This window comes from Podarcis pityusensis, assembly GCF_964106645.2.
Source record: "Podarcis pityusensis genome assembly, chromosome: 6".
In the NCBI taxonomy this organism is placed as follows: domain Eukaryota; kingdom Metazoa; phylum Chordata; class Lepidosauria; order Squamata; family Lacertidae; genus Podarcis; species Podarcis pityusensis.
This window is the reverse complement of record NC_138030.1, coordinates 50,261,032-50,284,094: the sequence shown is the minus strand read 5'-3', so window position 1 is coordinate 50,284,094 and position 23,063 is coordinate 50,261,032. Positions and strand designations below refer to the sequence as shown.

General features: G+C 41.5%; 1 protein-coding gene across 11 annotated transcripts in view; it reads right to left on the bottom strand.

Annotated features, from left to right (window-relative positions):
- The window catches only part of ST3GAL3 (ST3 beta-galactoside alpha-2,3-sialyltransferase 3), a 188,531-nt gene that overhangs the window by 99,520 nt on the left and 65,948 nt on the right, over positions 1–23,063 (bottom strand). For all 11 annotated transcript variants that reach the window (XR_013987441.1, XM_081009497.1, XM_081009498.1 and 8 more), the window contains one exon: positions 18,911–19,003. Coding sequence is in view for 10 of the 11 variants with exons in the window: in XM_081009497.1 (XP_080865623.1) it covers positions 18,911–19,003 (93 nt within the window). In the remaining variant the exon portion in view is untranslated. The remainder of the gene's footprint in view (positions 1–18,910; positions 19,004–23,063) is intronic.

The following is a 23,063-nucleotide window of genomic DNA, read 5'->3' as shown; positions in this document are numbered from 1 at the left end:
CCATTTATTATTCTAATTTCCCCCCCCCCCATTTGATTCTACAAAGAAAGTTGAGGATGGGGTGGTGCAACTTCAGATCATGGCACTGCAGCAAATGTTGAGTTAGGAGTGGTAATTTTTAGAAAAGGACATTATTTTTGAAGTGCTGTCATTTGTCACAGAGACTCTGCCTATGCCTTATGGTCAATCTGTGGTATTATGCAATTTATTTGCTTCTGAGCCTCACTGTTTTGCCTTCTATAAAATGGATGCTGTGTTGTAGCTGCAAAGGAATGTCAAAGGCGTGGCTTGGTGTTGGTCAAGTCACTGTCCCCATCCAGTCCAGTACTGTTTCCAAAAGCTGCCAGCTAAATACTTCTGAAAGCTTAAAAGAAGGAAATGTGAGTAACAGAACCCCTCAGCTTGCCCATCCTCAGAATTTGGCATTCAGATATGAAGTTGTAACAAGTTTACTTTTGGGAGGCACCAACTGGCTCTTGTTTATATGTCTGATCAAGTCCTGTCTATGTAATTTGACTTCATTTGCAGTGCTGCATTTATTATCTGGTCCTGGTGTAACTTGGAAGACTAGTATGTCTAATTGATCAGCATCCCATTAACCCAAGCTCTCTTGCACTCTTGAGGATTGGGAATTACCCCAAGCATCAAAATAGACCTGTCCCTGAAAGATGTGAGTCATCATGGAATGAAACACACAGTACTTACGCAGATTCACGGGAATCTGGACAGTTTGCACTACACCATTTGTAAATACACCAGATTAACCCCACCAACATGTTTTTACTTTGCTTTCCTCCTTCATCTACACTCAGCTGTTATCCTGCCTATGCTCTGAAGCAAGTACCTCGAGGTAGGGGAAGAAAAGCAAGGGGCTCAGAGTTTCATGAGCCTTCCTAATGTGTGCCACATTGTGGTGAGAGAAATGGTGTAGCAGCATGGTAAGATAAGGTCAAGAAATGCAGGAAATGAACTATTATTTTTTAATAAAAAATCAAGCACAGGATTCAACTAAATGGTTGTGTTAGAGGGAGCCAGCACAATGAGTCCCACTAGCACAATGGGGCTTTCCCTCCCCCAAATTGACTCTGGGGAGTCAGGAGAACTCCCTGAACAGTGTGTGGGAAAAGGAGAGAGATCGTTCCATCTGTCAAGCAGAAATTCTTGAGCTAATGATCATGATAGCACAACACTAAATTCCTCCCCACGAGTCCTCCGCTTGTGCTTTTACTCCACAAACTTCTTCCAATTGTTACAATGATTATCCATCTGATCTAGACACTACATCAGAACTAATTGCCTCAGATTATCTATACTTATGAACCAACTACAGTGGTACCTCGGGTTACAGACACTTCAGGTAACAGACTCCGCTAACCCAGAAATAGTACCTCGGGTTAAGAACTTTGCTTCAGGATGAGAACAGAAATCGTGTAACAGTGGCACGGTGGCAGCGGGAGGCCCCATTAGCTAAAGTGGTACCTCAGGTTAAGAACAGTTTCAGGTTAAGAACGGACCTCCAGAACGAATTAAGTTCTTAACCCGAGGTACCACTGCATTTATTTTAGTCAGCAGAGAATACCGATCTGGGCAGTGAGCAAAATTATTATTATTATTTTAATTTCTATACTTCTTTCTAATTTTAAGCAAAAAATTTCAAAGTGGTTTACAGCCTACATTAAAACATAAAATAAAACAATCTGGAATAAAACTTTACTGAAGAAAGTCAAATATAAAGTATACATTCAAAGGAACATTATGAATAGGAAATTAAATATTATCTTAAAGATTTGAAAACAAAACATTACGAAGGATGTCACCTCTTTCTAATGACCAACTCTATAAAATATGCAACAATATTTTTTTTCAGGGGTGCTGGAAAGCTAACAGCACTACTCATGTCATTCATTAAGCTCTATAAAACCACTGAACATGGCAGCATGCATCAGGAAAGCAGCAGAACAAGGGGGGGGGTCGAAAATGCATCTCCTAAGAGACTGGCTGCATCATTTGTCAATTTAAACATATTTTGGCAATGAAATCTGAAGAGAGAGAGGAAAGAATTCTACAGATCAACCACTTTCTGTATCTTATTGAATTTACTTGAGTCTATTTTAGCTGCTACCACTCTAAACTTTTCTGAACCCAAGGTGACCTTCAAAAAAATAAGCTGAAAAAGCTTCCAGCATATACAAACAGATCCTAAAACACACTGTTGGGAACAAACAGTCCTTGGAAGAGGGCAAACAATCTCTATAATAAACCGAGAGCAATTAATTTTGATGGGAAAAACTGGCTAATTCAATTCAGTGGGGCAAGCAGGTTACCAAGACAAGGAATAATTTTGCTTCATGAAGGCAATGGCTTAGCAGAAGTTAATGACTTATTTGGAAAGGAACCATACAGCTGAATTAAGAATACAACATTGATAGCATTTTACTGGTCTTTTCCATACACCTATGAATACACACACAACACACACCAGGGTACAAAGAACACATTACAATTACAGACTGATCTGGACATAAGTAGTCCATACCTTGTATATTCACTAATAAGTCCCGAATCTATCTCATCAAATCAATGTTTTACCAAGGAGGTTATGAAGGATTTCATAGCTGCAAACACACAGATCCATGAGAACAATCAAGAGCAGATCATCGGAAGTGAGTTACAGATTTATTCCAGTGTACACTGAATCCTGTGCTTAAACCTTGTGCTCATATAAACAAGCTTTTCTTTCCTGGAAATGTGTGGAAATCAGACTATTTGATCTGGTATGTGGTAATGTGTAGTTCCAATCACAGTCCAAGCTTCCCTGGGGAGCAAAAATAGCCCAGAGGGAGCAAGAGCCCAATTTTACAAACAGTATTTCATCTCTTGTGAAGATGTAGATTCTTTCTAAACAAAAGCTGGCTGAAAAGTTCTACCACTCTTCTCCAACACCCGTAGATTTTCTAGAAGTTAGACACCTTTTCTGTCAACTAGAACATATTCAGTCCTTGACTGCTTCAGACAATTATAATAAAATAAAATAAAATAAAAACAGAAATAGTCTAGCACTTCACTATAGTAGCCTAATCCACACATAGACTGTTGAACATAAATCAAGAGCAAATAATCTGCCAGCACCTGTTCTGATGTGCCAGATTGCTAGGTCACTTTAAGCATGTAGAAAAGAATCTATCTACCCTCTGTCCAAGAAACAGGAAAAAAATTCTACATAACATTTGAACAGAAACTGAATGCAAGGCCAGGGAGACTAAACTACACTACGTTGCAAGAGAAAACAGCTGCACCAGCTTTCAGTACTCTTCTCAGGGTATTTGTCAGCACTAAACCTAAACCTAAACCCACCTGATATCTAAAGGACAAATTTCACACACACACCCTTCAAACAAAGGTTAAGAGAAACATAAAGGTCGCTGTCCAAAGTACTTGGGCTGCAATGTAAGAACAGGAAAGAATAGGTTGCTTTTGTGCAGCAAGCAGTGGGACAAAGCTCAGAGCACACATGCGCAGAAGGCAGCTCTGAAGTCTCTCATGGCCTTGCATACATATCAGCTCTCTACCACTTCTGGGAAGAGTATGCAATGTATTTATAGGATGTGAAACACTCTCTCCCAAACACAAGGCCTCTTTCATGATTTTAATAGTCATTTAATTAAAACAAATAAATTCAACACTATTAACGGACTACATTTCTGTTGACAGGCAAGACATCCAATTTCAACTGCATCAAGTAGAGGTTTAGAGGAGCGATGTCCCTAATGATTTAGAAGGAAATCAAAATTAGACACATGTAGTCATTTAAGCTGGAATGCAACAGCAGTCGGACCAGTCAGAACTTTTCCCAATTCTCCTAGATTAAAAATCTTCACAGGCAGGGATTTTGGAACAATAAAACTCAATGAACAGGTAAACCAGCTTCTCTAAGCAGGGAGGTGTCCTGCTTCTGTTATTCTTTACTTATAAGCTTTCCCCATACTTTTTATACTGTTGCTGAACCTAGATTAGAAGGAGAAAGCAAATATCAAAGGAAAAAATGTGTTACTTTAAAGCTTAAGCCCATCCTGCAAATACAATTATTTTGAAACGTATATCAGCCTTACATCATATGAAATTACAGGATCAGTAAGCACAATGGAATAAAAGTCTTTGGGTGGAGATTAATGGGTAAACACAAGTCTGCAAGGAGAGCTGAATGCAAGAAAGGAAAAAGAGTGAAATTATGTTTTCCCTCTGCTCAAATCTGCAGTGGTCAGCTCTGCTTTATGGAGTACACATTGAGTACTCACTAACCATAAGAATGCAATAATATAATGAACAGTCTTAATTTAAAAAAATTACATGAACTGCTACCAGGTCACTGAGGTGTTGCTGGGATGATCACCACATGTTTCCTTCATATCTTCTGAAGAAGTTTGGGATCAGAGGCATTAGTGAGATAATGAAGAGCTCCTTTGGTCAGGGAGCTATAAACACATCTGAGGGCTCATCCACACTTCCATTTGCCCCACCACCTTCCCCTAGGAAAACCCAGTTTAGCGCTGTATCAGAACAAATTGGTTTTTCCACGGACTGCTTTCTGTTGGCCAATGGCCAGCAGGTAATGGCTTTTTCCACCTGCCTTGCCCCACCCTACAGCCCTAGGAGCTCTCATAAGGGAGCTGTTTCCAGAGTAAGAACTGTGAGGGAAGAGAGACTGTTTGTCATTAGGGGGTGGCTGGTTTCACCTGTGCTGCCCCACCTCCAGCCTGAAAAACCTTCAGAAGGGAGTTGCTGCCACGGGCATTATGTGGATGTGTATTTTAATGAGCTGAACAGTGAACAATTATGAGTCATGGGGGTGTGGGGAGTGTGCATATGAATTTAACAGTGCTTAGTTTATTTTTTGGCTATTTTGTTAATGTTGTTAATAACGCTGTATTGATTTCACAGATGATTTGTTAATTATTCTATATGATTTATGCTGTATTTGTGATATTCTATTATGTTGTATCATGCTATTCTTATTAATTGTTTGTAAGCTGCTTTAGGATTCATTTGAATGAAAAGCAGCACAGAAGTATAATAAATCAATTCAATCAAATCAATTGTTCTGAAAATATAACATTCAACCAGCTGCTATTCTCCTTAGAACGTCTCTCTTCATCAGAGCATATTAATCTATGTGGCCTTGACCCAGATAAATTCAAAAAAGTTCTTAGGGACAGCAGGGTACAGATCCAACAAAACAAACCATGACTCAAGCCAACTCTTGCCTTATACTAGGTTCTAAGGCATCATCTTACACTTCAGACTAAGGGACAAAACTGTTAGGATATTTCCGTTCCACCTTAAAAGGGAGCAGGCTTTGTGAGTCACAGAGTCTGCACATTTCCTGTTCACAGGGTGTTTATGTTTCCTATTGCTTTCGTTTTCTCTGTGTGTCTGGAGACACTGATGCAGGCAGTCATGTTTTTCTTTGTTCTGACCAACGCTGAATAAACTTGTAAATAATGCTCTCCTGCGTGCAACTTCTGCTGTGAATTATCTGCTGATAGAGTGTGCATGAGCTCTGGAATGTGGCAAGCTATTTCTAGAAACTCGTGTTGCTAATTGCTGATACTGTATCTACGGGAGATCGATGGATCGTCCGGCAGCCGGCTTGGGGGCCATGATGGACTTTGTCTCCCTGGCAGTATCCCAACAACAGGTTATGGGCCCAGATTCACGGCACTTACAGGAGAGTAAGACTGCGACGGACTGCTGAAAGGTATGTGGAGGAAAAGCGAAAGTGAGGCTTTTCGTTGCCGCGGCAAAATCTCTTTGATGTCCAGCTGGCCTGATTGGTCTGGGAGTCGAGCCAAGCAGGCCTCAAGATTTATGGCTGCCGAGATAAGGAGCCCCTGAAGTGAAATAGGGGTCAAGGCTCAAGTGAAAAGCTGGAATGGAGTTTTTCCAAGCTTCTGAGGCTGCTGAGTGCCCAAAGCTAAATCGGCACAATTATAAAACCTGGGCTGTGTGGTGTGAGAGTTTGTTGCGACAGTTTGGAGTGTGGCATACTGTGTGTGAAGCCCCTCCAGTTCCTCTGACAGATAGATGGAAGGCCCAACAGTCGAAGGCCATAGACGTAATAGTCTTATCCGTCTCTCTGGAGGAAATTAAAACGCTGGCTGGCAACACGACTGCACGTCAGATGTGGAATGCTTTGAAGAAAGCCCATCTGCCAGTCATCCCAGCCCAGAGTTTGACTGCATCGGAGGTCCTAGCTGTTTCCCAGAATGCGAGTGAATGCAGGGATGCCGAGGGCACCAGTTGCAAGCTGCAGGGGGAGCTGACTGTGATGTCATCCCAGGCAGCATTCCAGCCTCCAGGGGGAGCCAAGGAGTCGGCAGCTGAGAGCTCTGTTTCTCATGGGAGCCAAGGTCATCCTTACAGATACCGGAAGGCTAGAAGTAAACAGAGACAGATGCCTGCAGATGGCCAGAAGCAGAGGGAGGGTGAAGAGCCCACACCAGTGGAAAACAAGGCTTTGTTTGCTGGCACAGCTTCACCAAAGGCTAAAGGCAAGTCTGATGGCCAGGAGCAGGGGGGCAAGCTGCAAAAGCCCATGCCGGTGGAAAACAAGGTTTTGCTTGCTGCAAAGGCTGCTCCAAAGGCCACGGCCAGATTTATTGTGGACTCTGGTGCCAGCCGCCATCTAACAAAGGATCGCCATCTTTTTATCTCCTTCACACCTCAAGATGGAGAGATCCACCAGGGTGATGGAAAGACGTTGCGAATTGCAGGAGTCGGGACTGTGAAACTGGCAAGTCTGCACACTACCATCAGAAATGTACTTTATGTTCCAGGTGCTGCAGACAACTTGCTCAGTGTCCCACAGCTTACTGGGCGTGGCTTTGAGATTTCCTTCAAGAGGAGCATCTGTGTCATCAGAAAAGGCAAAGAGGACATTTTGCATGCAAAGTTTATAGATGGTTTGTTCTGTATAACTTATGATGACAATGGTGCTGTTGTGTCTAATGTTGATTCTTGTTGTGTTGCACAAACTAACAAAGTTCTTCATGCAGGATGCATTCATGATGCACACAGAAGGTTTTGTCACCTCTCTTGGAAGGCACTGGCCAAGATGCCAGAGATGGTTGAGGGTTTGAACATCAAACCCTGTAAGTTTCACATGAAATGTGTATCTTGTGCAGAGAACAAGGTGAAGGTTGCTCCAAAAGGCAAGGAGTCTAGCAGGCAGGCTTCCAAACCCTACCAGCTAGTGCACGCAGACCTGGTTGGTCCACTTGCGCCCTCTTTGGGTGGAGCAAGGTACTTCATGGTTCTAATTGATTCTTTTTCCAGGTACATTCATGTGTTTATGCTCGAGCAAAAATCACAAGCGTTTCCGAAGTTCAAGGCATTCTGTGCTTGGTTGGAGAATGTTCATGGTAAACATATTGGCTGTCTCTTTACTGATCGGGGCGGGGAGTTCACTTCTCAGCAGTTTGAAGCTTTCCTGACTGAGAAGGGAATCCAGCATGACTTGTCAACGCCTAGATCGCCATGGATGAATGGGCTTGCTGCAAGGACTGAAAACCTTGTTGCATGATGCCAATCTCCCTGATAAGTATTGGGGGGAGGCTCTGTCGAATTTTGTTACACTTATAATCGCAGATTGTCATCACCTATTGGTTGTACCCCCATGAGAAGATGTTTGGAAAGAAACCCAACATCAAGCACATGAGAATCTTTGGTTCTGACATGTGGGTACACACCCCACAGAGCAACAAGCTTGGGAAGCGTGGGGCACATGGTTTGTTCATGGGGTACGAAAAAGGTGCATACAGGGTATGGATGACTGACTCTAAGTGCATTAAGTTCACAAAGAGTGTTGAGTACAATCCTAAGTGGGGGGAAAATGTGGGAATTTTACAGAGTTACCCAGAGGAGGATGAAGGTGATGTGAAAGAAGCAGATAAAGCTGGGGAAGCTAAGGATGATGATGATGATGATCAGAGTTCGGATTCCAGTTCAGTGGGCGGCGCTGCTGCTGGTGTCAGCGACAGTGATGACACAGCAGACTACAAGAGCGCGAAGGCCTCAGTCAGACCATCTGATGCGTCTGACAATGAACTGGAAGAACCACTGTTCACCATTGGTCACTTTTCTCCTAAGAAGGAGGAGATGAGTCCAGAAGACTTGCGTCTAGTACGCAGATCTGAGAGGGCCACGAAGGGCAGACCTCCAAAGAGATTTGCTGATGAGTTTGCTAAGACAGCAACTGCTGTTCTTAGTAGCTCAGAGAAGGTGTGGGAACCTTCAAGCTTCAAAGAGGTTCAGGAGTTAACCTCTAAAGATGCTGAGCCTTGGCTAAATGCCATGAAGGCTGAAGTTGATTCCTTGAACAGGAACCAAACTTGGGAACTGGTACCGGTAGTCCCAGGAATGAGACTGGTTGGCAGCAAATGGGTCTCCAAGGCCAAGACAGACCAGAATGGCAAGGTTGTCAGACACAAAGCCAGATTGGTTGCCAGAGGTTTTTCACAGGTACCAGGACAAGATTACCACGAGACCTACTCTCCCACAGTCAAATATGAGAGCATTCGGCTGATGCTCAAGATAGCTGCAGAGGAGAAACTGCATGTTTCCCATCATGACATTAATACAGCTTTTTTGTACGGGATTTTGGGGGAGGAGCTGTTTATGCTTCCACCTGATGGGATGCAGATACAGAAGGGAATGGTCTCTAAACTGCGGAAATCCTTATATGGTCTCAAGCAGAGTGCCAGGTGTTGGAACACAAAGCTCACTGAGACATTGCTTTCTCTAGGTTTTCACCAGGGCAAAGCTGATCCGTGTGTGTTTGTCAAGGAGGAGGGGCAAAACAAACTGTATTGTTTATGTTTTGTTGATGATCTTCTGATGTTTTGGAAGAATCAGGCTTTTTATCAAAGCACCCTAGCTCAGCTGAAGGAGCACTTTGACATGAAGGATCTTGGTAGGTATCCAACTATCTTTCTCTGCAGGTGGAGAGGGACCAAGAAGGTAATTTTCTGGTACACCAAACAGAAAATTGCTGATATATTAACCAGGTTGAATTTGGTTGATGCAAACCCAGCAGACACACCGATGGTGACAGGTTACCAGGTAGACAGTACTGCTGAAGCGTTTTCTGACACAACGCTGTACAGATGCATTCTAGGCAAGTTGAATTTCATTGCTAGATGTTCAAGACCCGACATAGCTGTAAGCACTAACCTGCTTAGCAGACATGCTAACAATCCTACTGTTCAGGATTGGAAAGCTCTGAAGCGCATAGCCCGCTATTTGAAAGGGACTTTGCACTACAGGCTGAGGTTCACCAGTCAGAAGACTGGAGGTCTTGAAATCTTTGCAGATGCAAGTTTTGGAAGTGACACCACGGATGGTTCAAGCACTTCTGGAGTATGCTACATGTACAACCACTGTCTGTTTGACTGGCTGTGCAAGAAGCAGATGACAGTGAGCCTAAGTTCCTGTGAAGCAGAACTCAATGTTCTGTCATTTTCACTCATGGATTGTGAATGGTTGATGCAACTGTTTAAGGACATCGGAGTTTCTGTGAAATGTCCTATACAAGTGTATCAAGACAATAGATCTTGTTTGGCTTTGCTGAACTCGGAGAGTTGCAAGCAAAGGACCAAGTACTTGCAGATTAAGCTACATCGTGCAAGAGAGTGTATTCAGAAAGGACTCATTCAGGTGTCCTACATGGCAGGAAATGAAATTCCTGCTGATCTGTTGTCTAAGGTTGTTAACAGAGAACAACTTAAGGTTTATGTACAGAGGTTGCAATTGGGTTGAACCACGGGTACTACAGGTTACACGGAAAGGGGGGGGATGTTAGGATATTTCCGTTCCACCTTAAAAGGGAGCAGGCTTTGTGAGTCACAGAGTCTGCGCATTTCCTGTTCACAGGGTGTTTATGTTTCCTATTGCTTTCGTTTTCTCTGTGTGTCTGGAGACACTGATGCAGGCAGTCATGTTTTTCTTTGTTCTGACCAACGCTGAATAAACTTGGAAATAATGCTCTCCTGCGTGCAACTTCTGCTGTGAATTATCTGCTGATAGAGTGTGCATGAGCTCTGGAATGTGGCAAGCTATTTCTAGAAACTCGTGTCGCTAATTGCTGAAACTGTATCTACGGGAGATCGATGGATCGTCCGGCAGCTGGCTTGGGGGCCATGATGGACTTTGTCTCCCTGGCAGTATCCCAACAAAAACAACCCTGTCGGCACTTTATACTGCATACTCTCCAAAGGCATGTATACCACATTGTGAAAACAATATCCCAACATCATTCGCTTTTATTCATTTGTACACTAAGTAGATAATGGGGGAAAAAAATAGTACCAGGTGAATTATCACAAACCCAAAGACGACCCAAACCTCTAGGCTTTGTCTTTGCTATCACCAGCAATTTGTATTATCTGTTTGTGTTACCTGGGATTTCTCCCCTTGTAGTTTTACAACTCATAAAAAACAGGAACTCTTGTATTTCATTTGTCCTCTGGAGATCTCTAGAAGCATTTCTTCTCATTTACCTGATATTCTTCATCCTAGAAAGCTTTCATTACTTAATATTCCATCACTGTGAAATATTCCATCACCTGCGTCACAGGAAAAACCATTATATACAACAAGAAACTGGATTTCAAAATCAAGTCATAATTACTGAAGTAGATATGAAATCATTAGAATCACAACGTTTTGGATAGTTACAGTAGGAAATGAATTCATATTCACTGTAAAAAGGACTAGGTGGAATTCAACATTATGCTCTACTAATGCTTCCATCTGTGCAAGCATTGCCAGATGCAACAATTCCCTCTTGCCTCCCCCAAAACACTCTGTTATGGAGGTTTTCCAGAACCCTCCCAAGTCAATTCTGGGGGCATGGAGTTCAGAGATGGAGGAAGCTCCTTAGTGCAAGCAGAAGTCATTGCAAAGGCTTCCACTGACAGGGCTGGTTAGGTGAATACCACCCTTTGTTCCCATATGAACCTGCCCACTTTTCCAGATGATATTCAGAGGTCCTGAGGATGTGGCTTAAGGCACCAGGGAAATTGGCAGACCAACCTTGCATTACAAAGATGCATGCAAATGTGACACGAAGGCTGACAAACAACCGCAGTGCCTAGAGACAGTCAGGTTGTACATCCATAGCATAGAGGAGGAATGATGCCATGGTGCATCTGCAGCAGCACCAGTACCAGCACCAGACACCTTCATCTGCCCCAGCTGCAACAAAACATGTCGGTCCCGTATCAGTCTCTACAGCCACAGCAGGTGCTGTAACCTTCCAACAGTTTGACTTAACCTCCAAAGGCACACTCTCCCACTGTCTCCCAAGACAAAGAACACCAACTAGGTATTTCAGATACCTTTGCATTCAGAGGTTAAAGGGGGGGGGCGACCAAATAATGGGCCTTTTGTAGTGGTGTAAGGTAAAGGAAAAAGTAAAGGACCCCTGGACGGTTAAGTACAGTCAAAGGTGACTTTGCGGTGCGGTGCTCATCTCACTTCAGGCTGAGGGAGCCAGCGTTTGTTCAGAGACAGCTTTCCGGGTCATGTGGCCAGCATAACTAAATCACTTCTGGCACAACAGAATACTGTGATGGAAACCAGAGCGCATGGAAATGCCATCTACCTTCCCGTCACAGCGGTACCTGTTTATCTACTTGCACTGGTGTGCTTTCAAACCGCTAGATTGGCCGAAATGTAGCGGTGTACTACTTGTGGAATGCTCCCCCCACAGATACATGCTTGGTGCTTGCTTTGTTGATCTTGAGGTGCCATGCTAAGAGAATTTCTCCTAAGATTTGAGTGTTTATTGTGCTGTCTTTACTGGCAACTACTATTTTACAGATAGGTATCTCCTTTTATAATTTAGAATTGTTTATTTGAATTTAGAATTTTAGGTTATTTTAATTTATTTCTATTAACTGATACTTATGTAAAAGTAAAAAGTAACAAGCAAACCTGTTAGCCACAAAAGGCAGGATATAAATATTTTAAATAACTAAATGCAACATTTCAAGTCTCTGCAATGGAAAGTCAAATTACAGGTACAGACTTCCAAGTCTGGGATTCTAAGAACATCTCTTTCTTACAAGATCAGCTAAACATTTCAGCTATATGCAAAGCAACATTTTCTGATATGTGTGTAGATTTTTATACTCTTTTCTTACAGGCAATAGCTATCTTTCCCCTCCATTCTAATTAAAATTGATCAGTGTCAAAATAATCCAAGACCCCTCTGTATTCCACAAAAAGAGTTGAACACTTTGCCTAATTTTCCCTCTCTTTCTCTGGAACTAACACGGAAATGTGCTGAACAAACCTAGCAGTTTTATTGTCTAGATACTCTCACCACTAGGCAAAAGTCCAGGCTCTAGAAATAAACAGGCAGATTCCCCTCTGAGTATATTTTGTGCTATTTTTATCAGTTCTGCTGATCCTGGCCTTGTCTCCAGTTGTGTTCCTCACTCTCACAAACAAAGCATGGTATACCACAAGTGATGTAAACTACAGGGCATGATCACTCTTCAAGTGAGTATAACCATGTCTTTAGATGTTGAATAGAAGTTGCTGTTCAAAATAATGGCTTAATACCCAGGAAATTTAAATCTCACCTGAGTTTTGAATTCACTGAGCCCTTAAGCAAGCCATTACCCTCAGGCTCAGCCCTCTTTCTGTAATATGGGCATGAATGCTATTACTGAGATTATGTGTATGAATCTTACTCCTAACACAAGATTGACAAAACAGATTGTAAAAAAAAATGACCTGGTTTGTGTAACGCGGTGCTATCTGTTCTATTAATCAGTCAATACCTGCTTGCACCATGTGAATATTTACTCGGAAGGAAGTCCCACTGTATTCAATGGGACTAGCTCTCAGGTAAATGTTCATAGAATTGCTGTCTTTTCCTTGTCAAGTTTCCTAGTCTTTTCAGGAACAGTTTGACACAGGCCCAAGCGGGGGGGGGGGGTAGCCCCAGGCCTTAGAGGGCTAAGCTGGCCAGGGTGGGGCGGGGGTACTGCTAGGGGCTTGCTGGTCTTACGCTGTCATGCACAAGACTCCCGCCTCAAGCCTCGGGCAAACTCTTTGCAGGCCTCGTTTCGTTTGAAATCACAAAATAATTATGGAAAACCTAGGAACAAGGAATAAACTGGGTGTGATGAAATGTTGGTAAGCAGTTCACAACACTTTAGAATAGCAGCATGGAATTTTGTGGTGCTCTGAACTTCCATTTACCATAACACAACAGAACATATTTTGAACATGTCCAGCTATAATTGCATCTTTCATCTAGGGATTTAATGTGATTAGTTTGACTGAACACAGAGATTAAGTAGCATTAAGCACAGAAAAAGGAGGAAATGTGCCTGTATTAAACTTCAGTACAAGGAGACAATGGCTCAGGAGCCGAGAAAATTCCATTCCAAGTTATGACTTCAGTCTAAGTTAGCCATCAGCCTTCTGTCACTGTTATTTGCAAATTTCTCAGTTATGACCACAAGTGTCAGTGGAAAGCCCAATAAAACTGGAGACTCCCTTAATGGTTTCTGCTGTGGTATATGCTCTCCAGACTAAACAAAGCCCATAGTAGGCACTTCTGAGAACATCCATATCCAAACGCTGTAACATTTTCAGAGAAAAAGCATTGTTCAATCTCCAGAGAGCTTAGCATAAGAAGCCTCCCAACTGCAACCTGTAAACAACTTTCTCCAGATATTAGATGTCCTGCATCTATTCATAGAGTTTGTAATATTTATACTAAAAAACCCTTCATTTACACCCCAATACTGAACAAAATAATAGATTCCATTATAATTTGCATTATAAGCATTTGCCAGTGTGTATGGCTAGAATCATAGCTTTCCAACTGCTTAATAGGTTCTGAGTGCTGAGTAAAAAGGCAAGTCAAAATGGAAAGTAAGATGCTTGGGAGGAGGTCTAATTGGCTGGAGAGGGGGTGCCATTGTGGCAACCACAGGCACAAGTGTGTCCATAGGCTCCCCTCTGGCACCCATGGAAAGTCCCTTAATTTCAAACAAGAGAGAAGGGACTTCTTTTCTCCCTTCCACTGCAAGCAGTCCCTCATTATTTTATTTGGACTTGCTCACCTCTTTTAATGCAAGCACGCTTGCTTCTGCCATTGACTTCTGATTGGTTATCCTACCTTCTATTTTGGATCTTAATCAGATAAGGGGGGGAGGGTATTCTGTGAGGAAGTGGCAGTGGATGGAAAATGGAAGACATTCTCCATTTGTCTGGGCTTCCTCTTCCTAGCTTGTCCACCCACTTACTTTTGCTTGTAGGCAGCAGCAGAACTGGGCTCACCAGGCCTCTTCGGCACAGAGTGGGGAAGATTGCCCACCCACATTGTTTTGTGGCAACAGCAGCCTCAACACTTCAGCATGATAAAAAGTTATGAGGAGTAAAACGATCTGCCACTCATTAATCTAGGCTGGGCTAATCAACTTGAAAGATGGTTTGTTTTATTTAGGGCCAGATTCAATTCAATAGTTGCACCAGTAGGAGTTAGAGCAATAGAGGCTCCCTCCTCCACACCGGCTCTGGGGGTCAAGAGAACCTCCAGAAGAAAGCACAGGGGGAAGAGAGGGGAGATCATTCCATCAGGCAAGCAGAAATGCATGTACTGATCGAAAAATCACATTAGAGCAATGATTAATTCCAGCCCAACTAATTAACTTATTATTTGGAGAGGGGGAGAGAAAATGATTGAGGAACTATTGCAAGTGTGCAGCAGATAATAACACAGAGCTGCAGGGTGTCTCTCTCAATAGCAAGAGCGATTCATGTCTTTTCAACTGCATCAATATTTAGGACTCATGGTGGTGATGTTCAATAAACCAGAAGCTGAAGACGTGATGATGGTTGCTGATGATTACATGGCTATTAAAGTGTATTAGACAAATTCATGGCTACTAATATGTTAGAGGAAGTGTTAGAGGAAGCATACCTCTGAATAACAATTGCTGGGAATCATAAGTGGGGAGAGCACTTATGCCTCGCAAGACAAAAAACTCGCTAGACGAAAGGGTTTTTTGTTTTTTGAGCTGCTTCGCAAGACGATTTTCCCTATGGGCTTGCTTCGCAAGACGGAAACGTCTTGCAAGTTTGTTTCCTTTTTCTTAACACCGTTAATACAGTTGCGACTTGACTTTGAGGAGCAACTCATAGAACGCGGTGTGGTAGCCTTTTTTGAGGTTTTTAAAGACTTTGGTGATTTTTGAAGCTTTTCCAAAACTTTCCCGACACCGTGCTTCGCAAGACGAAAAAAATCGCAAGACGACAAAACTCGCGGAACGAATTAATTTCGTCTTGCGAGGCACCACTGTACTGTGTCTGTTTTCCCTTTTTTGAGAACCAGGAATTCTCAGCCAGTAAAACTGTAAATCTCCACTAATTCATCAACCTGGAAAAGAGAGTATTTCATATTCCTTGGCTCTCTCACTAGTATAGTCATCAAATAAGGATACCGTGCACTAATTACTAGAGGGGGCATCACTGTTAATTAAATCCTTCTATACTGCAGAAGGTAGAAAAGCAGAAAAAGCAGAAAACGAGTCCTAGTATCACAAGAGGGGGGAGGGAGGGAGGGAGCAAGGGTCATGCAAGGAAGATTACTATGCAACATAATTAGTATAAAACTGTCAAAACAGACTAATTCATGAATGGACACACCCTCTCTCCCTTTTAAAATTACTAAGGCTTTGGTAAAATAGGCGATAGTATTAAGCTGAACATTTTATATTAACTGAAAGAATTAATATCTACAGCAGATACTGCTATCTCAGTGGAGAAGAGTTGAGTTAATTTGCAAGGACAACTGGAGCCTTTGAACTTAACTGGGGCTTTAAAGCAACAAGCCTGTCACCTCACGCTTAAAAAAAAAGAGATACTTGCTGAAACTGAACTGAAGGAAAAGAGATCACATTTTGTGAAGCTGCCATGGGCACATAATGAAAACCAAAGTGTGAAGAAACACAGAAACATTTCATATATATCATTTTGAAATGTTCCAGGTTTTAATTTAAATGTGATACCTAATACATATGGAAGTTTCCAAAATGCAATAATTAAAATAATTGCTCACCATAAATTATCTCCCCCAGAACTAAGGCTCCACCATGACAAATTTCAGCATCATTTGTCTTTTCCAACACATACTGAACTTTCATCAAGAACAAACGTCACAGCCAGATTGTAGCAGCCTTACAGCATCTATAGTTGAGAAACAGGAACTTGGCCATATATGGATGTGAGGCAACGTGCAGACAGAAAAGGCCTTTCTCCATTTTGGTCTTCTGGAAAGATGGGCTCCCTGCAAAGTATGCCTGAACATAGGTACCAACTCCCTGGGGCCCTGGGTGCCTGAGCACCCACAAAATTCCCCATGAAGGGCCCGGACATCCACAAGGTCCATGGCAGGGCCATGCACGCTGCATGGCATCCACAATCCTGGGCACCCACAGTCACGGGGCCAAGCTGGCACACCTGTGCCTGAGCAATGTCAGTCGCCAAGCATCTGTCAACCTAACAGTACCTTAGCAAACCTGAAAACTGAACAGGTAACTAAGAACAGAGGGAGAATAACGAGGGGACATGACAGGGCGACTCCTGGTGTCCCTGCCTACTCTCACTCCTAAGTAAGACAACAGAGAGGCTCCAATGACCATTGTGCCAGACTGTCCCATATCCATCAAGAGGAACAAGCAATATATGGATAAGGCAAAACTACGTCTCTCCTTAGTGTCCATGGAACGTACAAGGTAAGTTTCATCTTGTGTTAAACATGCCCTCAAAAATTCAGTCTCCCAGAATATTCAGCAACATCCACCTTTCAGAAGTGGTACCTGCAATCAAGCAAGTATCTTATAGTGCCTCATGAAAATATGAACTCACCCCTAAGTGGCTACTCTATTGATTTCCTTCCTGAAAGCTCAAACCCAAATGCTAATAGACGCTGCTCATCCTTTAAGGGAAAATATCATAATACCCTGCAGGGACTAGACCATGTGAAAAACGAACAAAATATTTTAGCTGCAGTTCATTCATTTTCACCTTTGTATTCTTGTTATAAAAGAAGTGTGTCTAGACATTCCATTGTTGCGCCCATAACTTGGATTTAGCTCCTAGTTTTCATATCTCAGTTTCTAACACTGCAGCAAAGCAGACACATACTGCCAGCAGGATTTCACTCTGCAATCTCCCATGCACATCAGGCAACTGGACACACATCTTCAAAGTCTGTCTAGTGTACCCTAACAGCAGAATATAACTCCAGAGCCCCTTTTCATAGCAACCAGATTACATTTTACTGAATTATACTCAAAACTGGATATAAAAGTGACCACCATCTTTTGACCCTACACATCTGTACATTATTCACTGCTGATACACAGTGAATATAGTCCTGAAGTCACATTATAAAACCCAACATTACCCATACTTTGTTGAATTCATCTATCAATAAATCCACACGTACACTGAGAAATGCTACCGGAACAACTTCATAATGAGTTATACATGTTTTGTCTCCTTTTAAAACAGCAGACCAGAAGCTCTTTACTTATGATGCGAATGCTCTTTGTTATTTCCACACAACTGTGAACTACAAAATGGCAGGCAGGCAGGCAAGTAGGGCTTGTACACTGGTACATAACTGCAACTTGTTTGTGAGCAGAAAATCCTCAGGGTTAGGAAGGGCTTTGTTGCATTGTGTACTGTATACCACAGGCATATTCCGTAGGACTGGAGGCCCTTGTATTAAATGTGGAAAGCCAGACCCCTCTTCCCAAAGAAAGGTCAAAAGCTATTCAGCAATCCAACTCTCAGATGAGCAAAGGCCTCCAATTTAGAATGATCTTTTCAATGAACAAGGACACAGCAACACGCCATTTAAAGCCAAACAGTGAATACTGGTTTCTGCCTTTCAGCTCCTGAATTCTCTTGTATGCTGTCAGATATACACATATATTTGAGAATCACCAGCGTCATCATACTATAACATGGTTCTATTTTTATCCAAGAAACAACTTTCTTTATAAGCAAGGCAGACACACACACGCATGTACAAACTACTTGATGACTGCAAAATCAAGTGAAGAATCATATATACTTCTAAGAACCTAAATTGGACTGGATGGTGGACAAGGCAGCTCCTCTTCAACTCAAAGTCATTTGGCACCCACAAGACATCTCCTCTTCACTAGCAGTTAGCATACAAAAAAGATTAATTAACCAGCCTTTCATAACACCTACAAATTAGGTACTTGGGGCAGTTCCCTCACTCTGCCTGCTGGGATGGTCAGTCTTATGGGCACAAATCAACCTATCTTTATCAGTGGAATTCTACGCAATCTAAAAAGATGGAATGCATAAAAAAGGGAAATGGGAAAGGAAGAGAAACAATACATGATTACTCAGACACAGTTGCATATTATTAAATGCTGTAAAGCATGGCAAACATGATAAGAAGTTATGCATGTATGAACCAGTGAAATTTATATTTTGGAATTAATCGGTACTGTTTGTCGTCCTGTTTCAAGGTACAGTTTTAGATTATAAAATATGTTGATTTTGTCCATAAATTAGGTAGTAACTTTTAATGACATGGGGATATGATGTTTTAAATCTTTCAAAATGTGTTAAGTGGCTTTGATTATGGCTTCACAAAACTAGCTTATTTTATGTTACTGTAACATACGTCCCTGATAATTTATAAATCACTAAGAATATAGTCCCCCAAATCTCTAAATTACGATGCTACCTTAATCATCATCATCATTGTACCACAAACAGGGGAAAATATTATGGTAGGAGTAAAAGTCTGTAATACACAAACCTGAGGACACAGGTAACTTACTTTGGGAAGATGGCAGTCATGAGTGCAGATGCATATCCAGGCTTGCAAACCCCCTCTGAGATGTTAGCATACTTTGATGCTAGTTCTGGAGGCCTGTGAAGAAAGAAAAAGAATCAAGCTAATCCTGTATAAGAAATGTCAGTTGTGTCACCTTTTATCAATTGCTTTTCCTCAAATAGTTAAGAGCAGCAACAGGGGGGGGAGTAAAACAAATAAGAATGTGATAGCATTGAGCACCTAATATGTTCCCTGCCATTATAGGACTTTAGACACCAAGAAAGGTAAAGAAAGGGATCTCATATGCTATTTTAAACTTGAACTTTCCAAAAAGGATGGAGGTAAGTAGCAACAAAGAATCTCTTGTCAGACTATTTTTCTGTTGCATGACAAATCTACATGCCTTGTGAAGTTACTATTTGCAGAGCAAGTCTAACCAAATTACCACAAATTTCTACCAGCCAGTGTGGGAATGGAGGCAGTTGACATTTCTCTATCACAGGCGCAACATTGTTTCCCAAGTTCATTTTCTAATTGCTCGTCCTCTCTCACAATCAATGGATATGTCTTTACATTCTAAGAAAAAGCATTGTGGTTGAGCAGCTAATGTTTCTGCTAGGCCTGAGGAGAATGAAGTACTTTTAAACAGCCACTTGCTATGTGAGTCAAACAAACTGTATTTTCTGTCTGCCATTTTATCACCAAAAACTCCCAAGTTACCATAGGGGCTACATATCACAACCTTTATAATTGTAGCTATTGGGGGCATTAATTTCTGCCTTAATTCCTCTCCTTTCAAGGTTTTATTGACAAATACAAAAAGAATATTGGCCACATAATAATTGTAACCTGTTACTTATATACCTTTTGTAAAATGGTTGTTCTTTCAGCGAAGCAGTTGGAGCCACTCTATACCTTTAAAGGTTTGGATTTAAACCTGATCCTGAGTTATCAACACCAACACAAATTAACAAATCATAGGTTTCTTTCTTTCTTAAGATTTAAAGTAGTAAGAAAGCAAAGCAATCTCTCAGGATCACAGTTACCACAGCAACTGCACTTCTGATTATATGGGCTCCATCTCAACCTGTATAAATATTTAAACCACCATCTTTAATAAAGCTGAAGGCCAGCTAAGGTATCACAGCATAACTTTTCCCCAAAAGCAGTGAAAAGCCTGACTGCATTTGCAGGAAGTAGCACTATTCAAGAGAGAGGTCATTCTTTGAGGAAGTCTTAGCAGAATCTATACATGACAGACATTTTCATTGTTTGAGACAATACTGAACGGCATATATAGGCAGTGAATAGAACTGAAATTAAATTTTTATTTTAGATTTTGACCTGGATAGTGTCCTATCTATAATACAAATATTCCAGAAATAACAGAGTGGGGAGCATCAGTGTACAATAGAAATTCAGATTTTGGGAGGAAATTGGGTTCTCTGCCTTGTGCGAGTGGGGTACTAGTGAAAAGTCACCACTGGATACAACCATTATGTTATGTGCTTTCATTATTTAAAGCCCATACAGCTGGGAATATCCTTCTATTTGAGGAGCTAAAACCAACAAAGGAAAAAAAAGCCATTAACACCACATCCTATTATCCATTCAAAATGTCTACACTGACACAAAATATCTAGCACAATGCATAAAGATGTATTCCCCTAGCTTGTCCGTAAAGTTTTCTAAAAAATTAAATTCAAAATGCCAAAGTATATTCTCTACGGATCCTAAAAAGTATTAATATCCTTGAGTACATCCTTTCTTGACTAGTGATGACTTGCTGGTGCCATACTAGGAACATATGTGCTCATGTACCATAAAACCCACAATTACTCCCAAAGCCATTGAAGTCAGAGACAAACTTATTAAACTTTTTCAAATGTAGTAAAAGTTTGTGTTCCAAAGTGCCACAAGCAAGGCTAGGCTTGCAACCCAACCACAGCTGCCAGCTCCATTTGCTTAGCACTACTCATACCCCATTCTGTAGATATACTTGGGTCAGTCTTTCATAGTTTTTCAAGCACTGTTCTCTTATCTGGGAGTATTTATTTGTCTAGTCCTATTAACCACTACAGATCTCAATCTTTATTAAACTATCACAAAGACATTCACAGCCAGCTTTGAAAACTTACGTAATACATATAGCTAATAACCTGAACCACATCAGAGAAAACGCCGCAGAGGAAGGAAAAGACTGCTTCCCCACAGCACCTTGAAGGCATTATGCAACCGGTACGGTCATATATCAAGGTGCCAAAGGAAGGATATTTCAGACAGATCCTCACAAAGAGCCAAAACCCAGCCATGGATTCCAAACCATGTACACTAATATTTTACATTAATGTAAAAAAGGAAATAAAAACAAGGTACACTAGCATCTTATGACATTAATTAAAACATTTACAGTACAGTATTACCACTGTCAACTGTAAATGGCACCACAATAGGACAATGCAGATTACAATAACTAAAGATAAGAACAACCTAGTGATTCCTAACACTTTGATTCTTTGCTATACTTACACCCTGATTCTATTTGCCTTGTCAACAGATAAACTTCTCTAAGTGTTCTTCCTTTTTGAATAGGAACCTTTGGTACCTTCTAGCTCCCTAAAGCAGAAGAAACACTAAACACAATACTGAATAGTTTTGAAATCTTATCAGCTATGCAGTCTCATGTGCTAGGACTGGAGACTTTTTCAGTTGTCCTGTTTAAGTGGGACAGTGTTGACAGCCAGGTTGCTCACCGGGGCAAGATGGTTTGTGAACATAATACCAATCCTGGCTGGACTGCAGCCGGACTGTTTCTGGGCCCAATTCAAAGTGCTGGCTTTGATCTATAAAGCTTTAATGGCTCAAGACTGCCTCACCCCATATGAACTGACCCAAACACTGCAATCATCACCAGAGGCCCTTCTTCGTGTTCTGCCTAAATGAGAGGTCCAAAGGGTGGCAACATGAGAATAGGCCTTTTTTGTGGTGGCTCCTCATTTGTATAATGCTCTCCCCAGGGAGACTCACCTGGCGCCTTCATTACATATGTTTAGGAACCTGATGAAAATGTTCCTCTACAACCAGATCTTTGGCTATTTAAACACTCTATGGCCTCTCTCTCTGTCTCTCTCTCTCTCTCTTTGTGTGTGTGTGTGTTATTGGTTTTCTTTGTAACTATATTACATATTTTTGTATTTTTATATTGCAAATCATGCTGTGATCCTCAGATGAAGGGTGGTATCCATACTATATCTAGATAGTATGGATTATACATGTAAATATTTAAATATAAGTAAGTAAATATTTACTGTCACAAGAGAACCCTGTTCTGGGCCTGGGTGGTCATAGTTACTTCCAGCCAAGTTGGGGAATAGCATCATGGACAGCAACTGAAAAGCAGGGGTTATATTTCAAGCTAGGCCCAGCCTATTGATCACTATTCTGGGGCAGGCTAAGGCCTACTGTGATCTAGTTGAGATTCCTGCATTGCTGGGTTGGATTAGATGAACCTCGGGATCCCTTCCAACTTAGCAATTCTATGATTCTATTTTATTGTTAGCAGTATTCCTTCCCACTGGGAAATAACATATATAACTAGTATCAGTATAGGAAACCAACATTTATCTCCCTTTCCTCTCACTGTGCTTTCCATTTTTTCATGTGCTGTTTTCCCTAACAACTTCAGGCAGCTTCATCTCCCTCCACCCCATCATCAGAGGTTAAAGCCTTCTGGAGCCTGCTCTGCAAGAAACAGACTTTGGGCCTCAAGACTGGAGATTTGACACCCACTGCGTTAAACTATTTGTTTGGTTTTTGCAATATTTATTACAGATGGTTTCAAAATTCAAAGACACTTCTTTAAATATATACTTCCTTGGAACCTGTTTACAGTTTTCACCAAACAAAGCTTTTATGTCTATTCAAACTGTTTTATTATATTGCGATTATCACTTTTTATAGAAAAGCCCCCAAGTGGTGGATGATAGGCTGATTATTTGTTAAAGTAAGCATCTGGTAGGTACATCCCTGCCAATACACATTTTTAATCAGATTTTTTTTGAAAAAACAACAACACTTTTTAGTTTCCATTTCCATTTGCAAGCCTGTCACCGTTCCTGTGTTGGGAGCTTCAAAATCAGCTCCAGCTACGCCATGT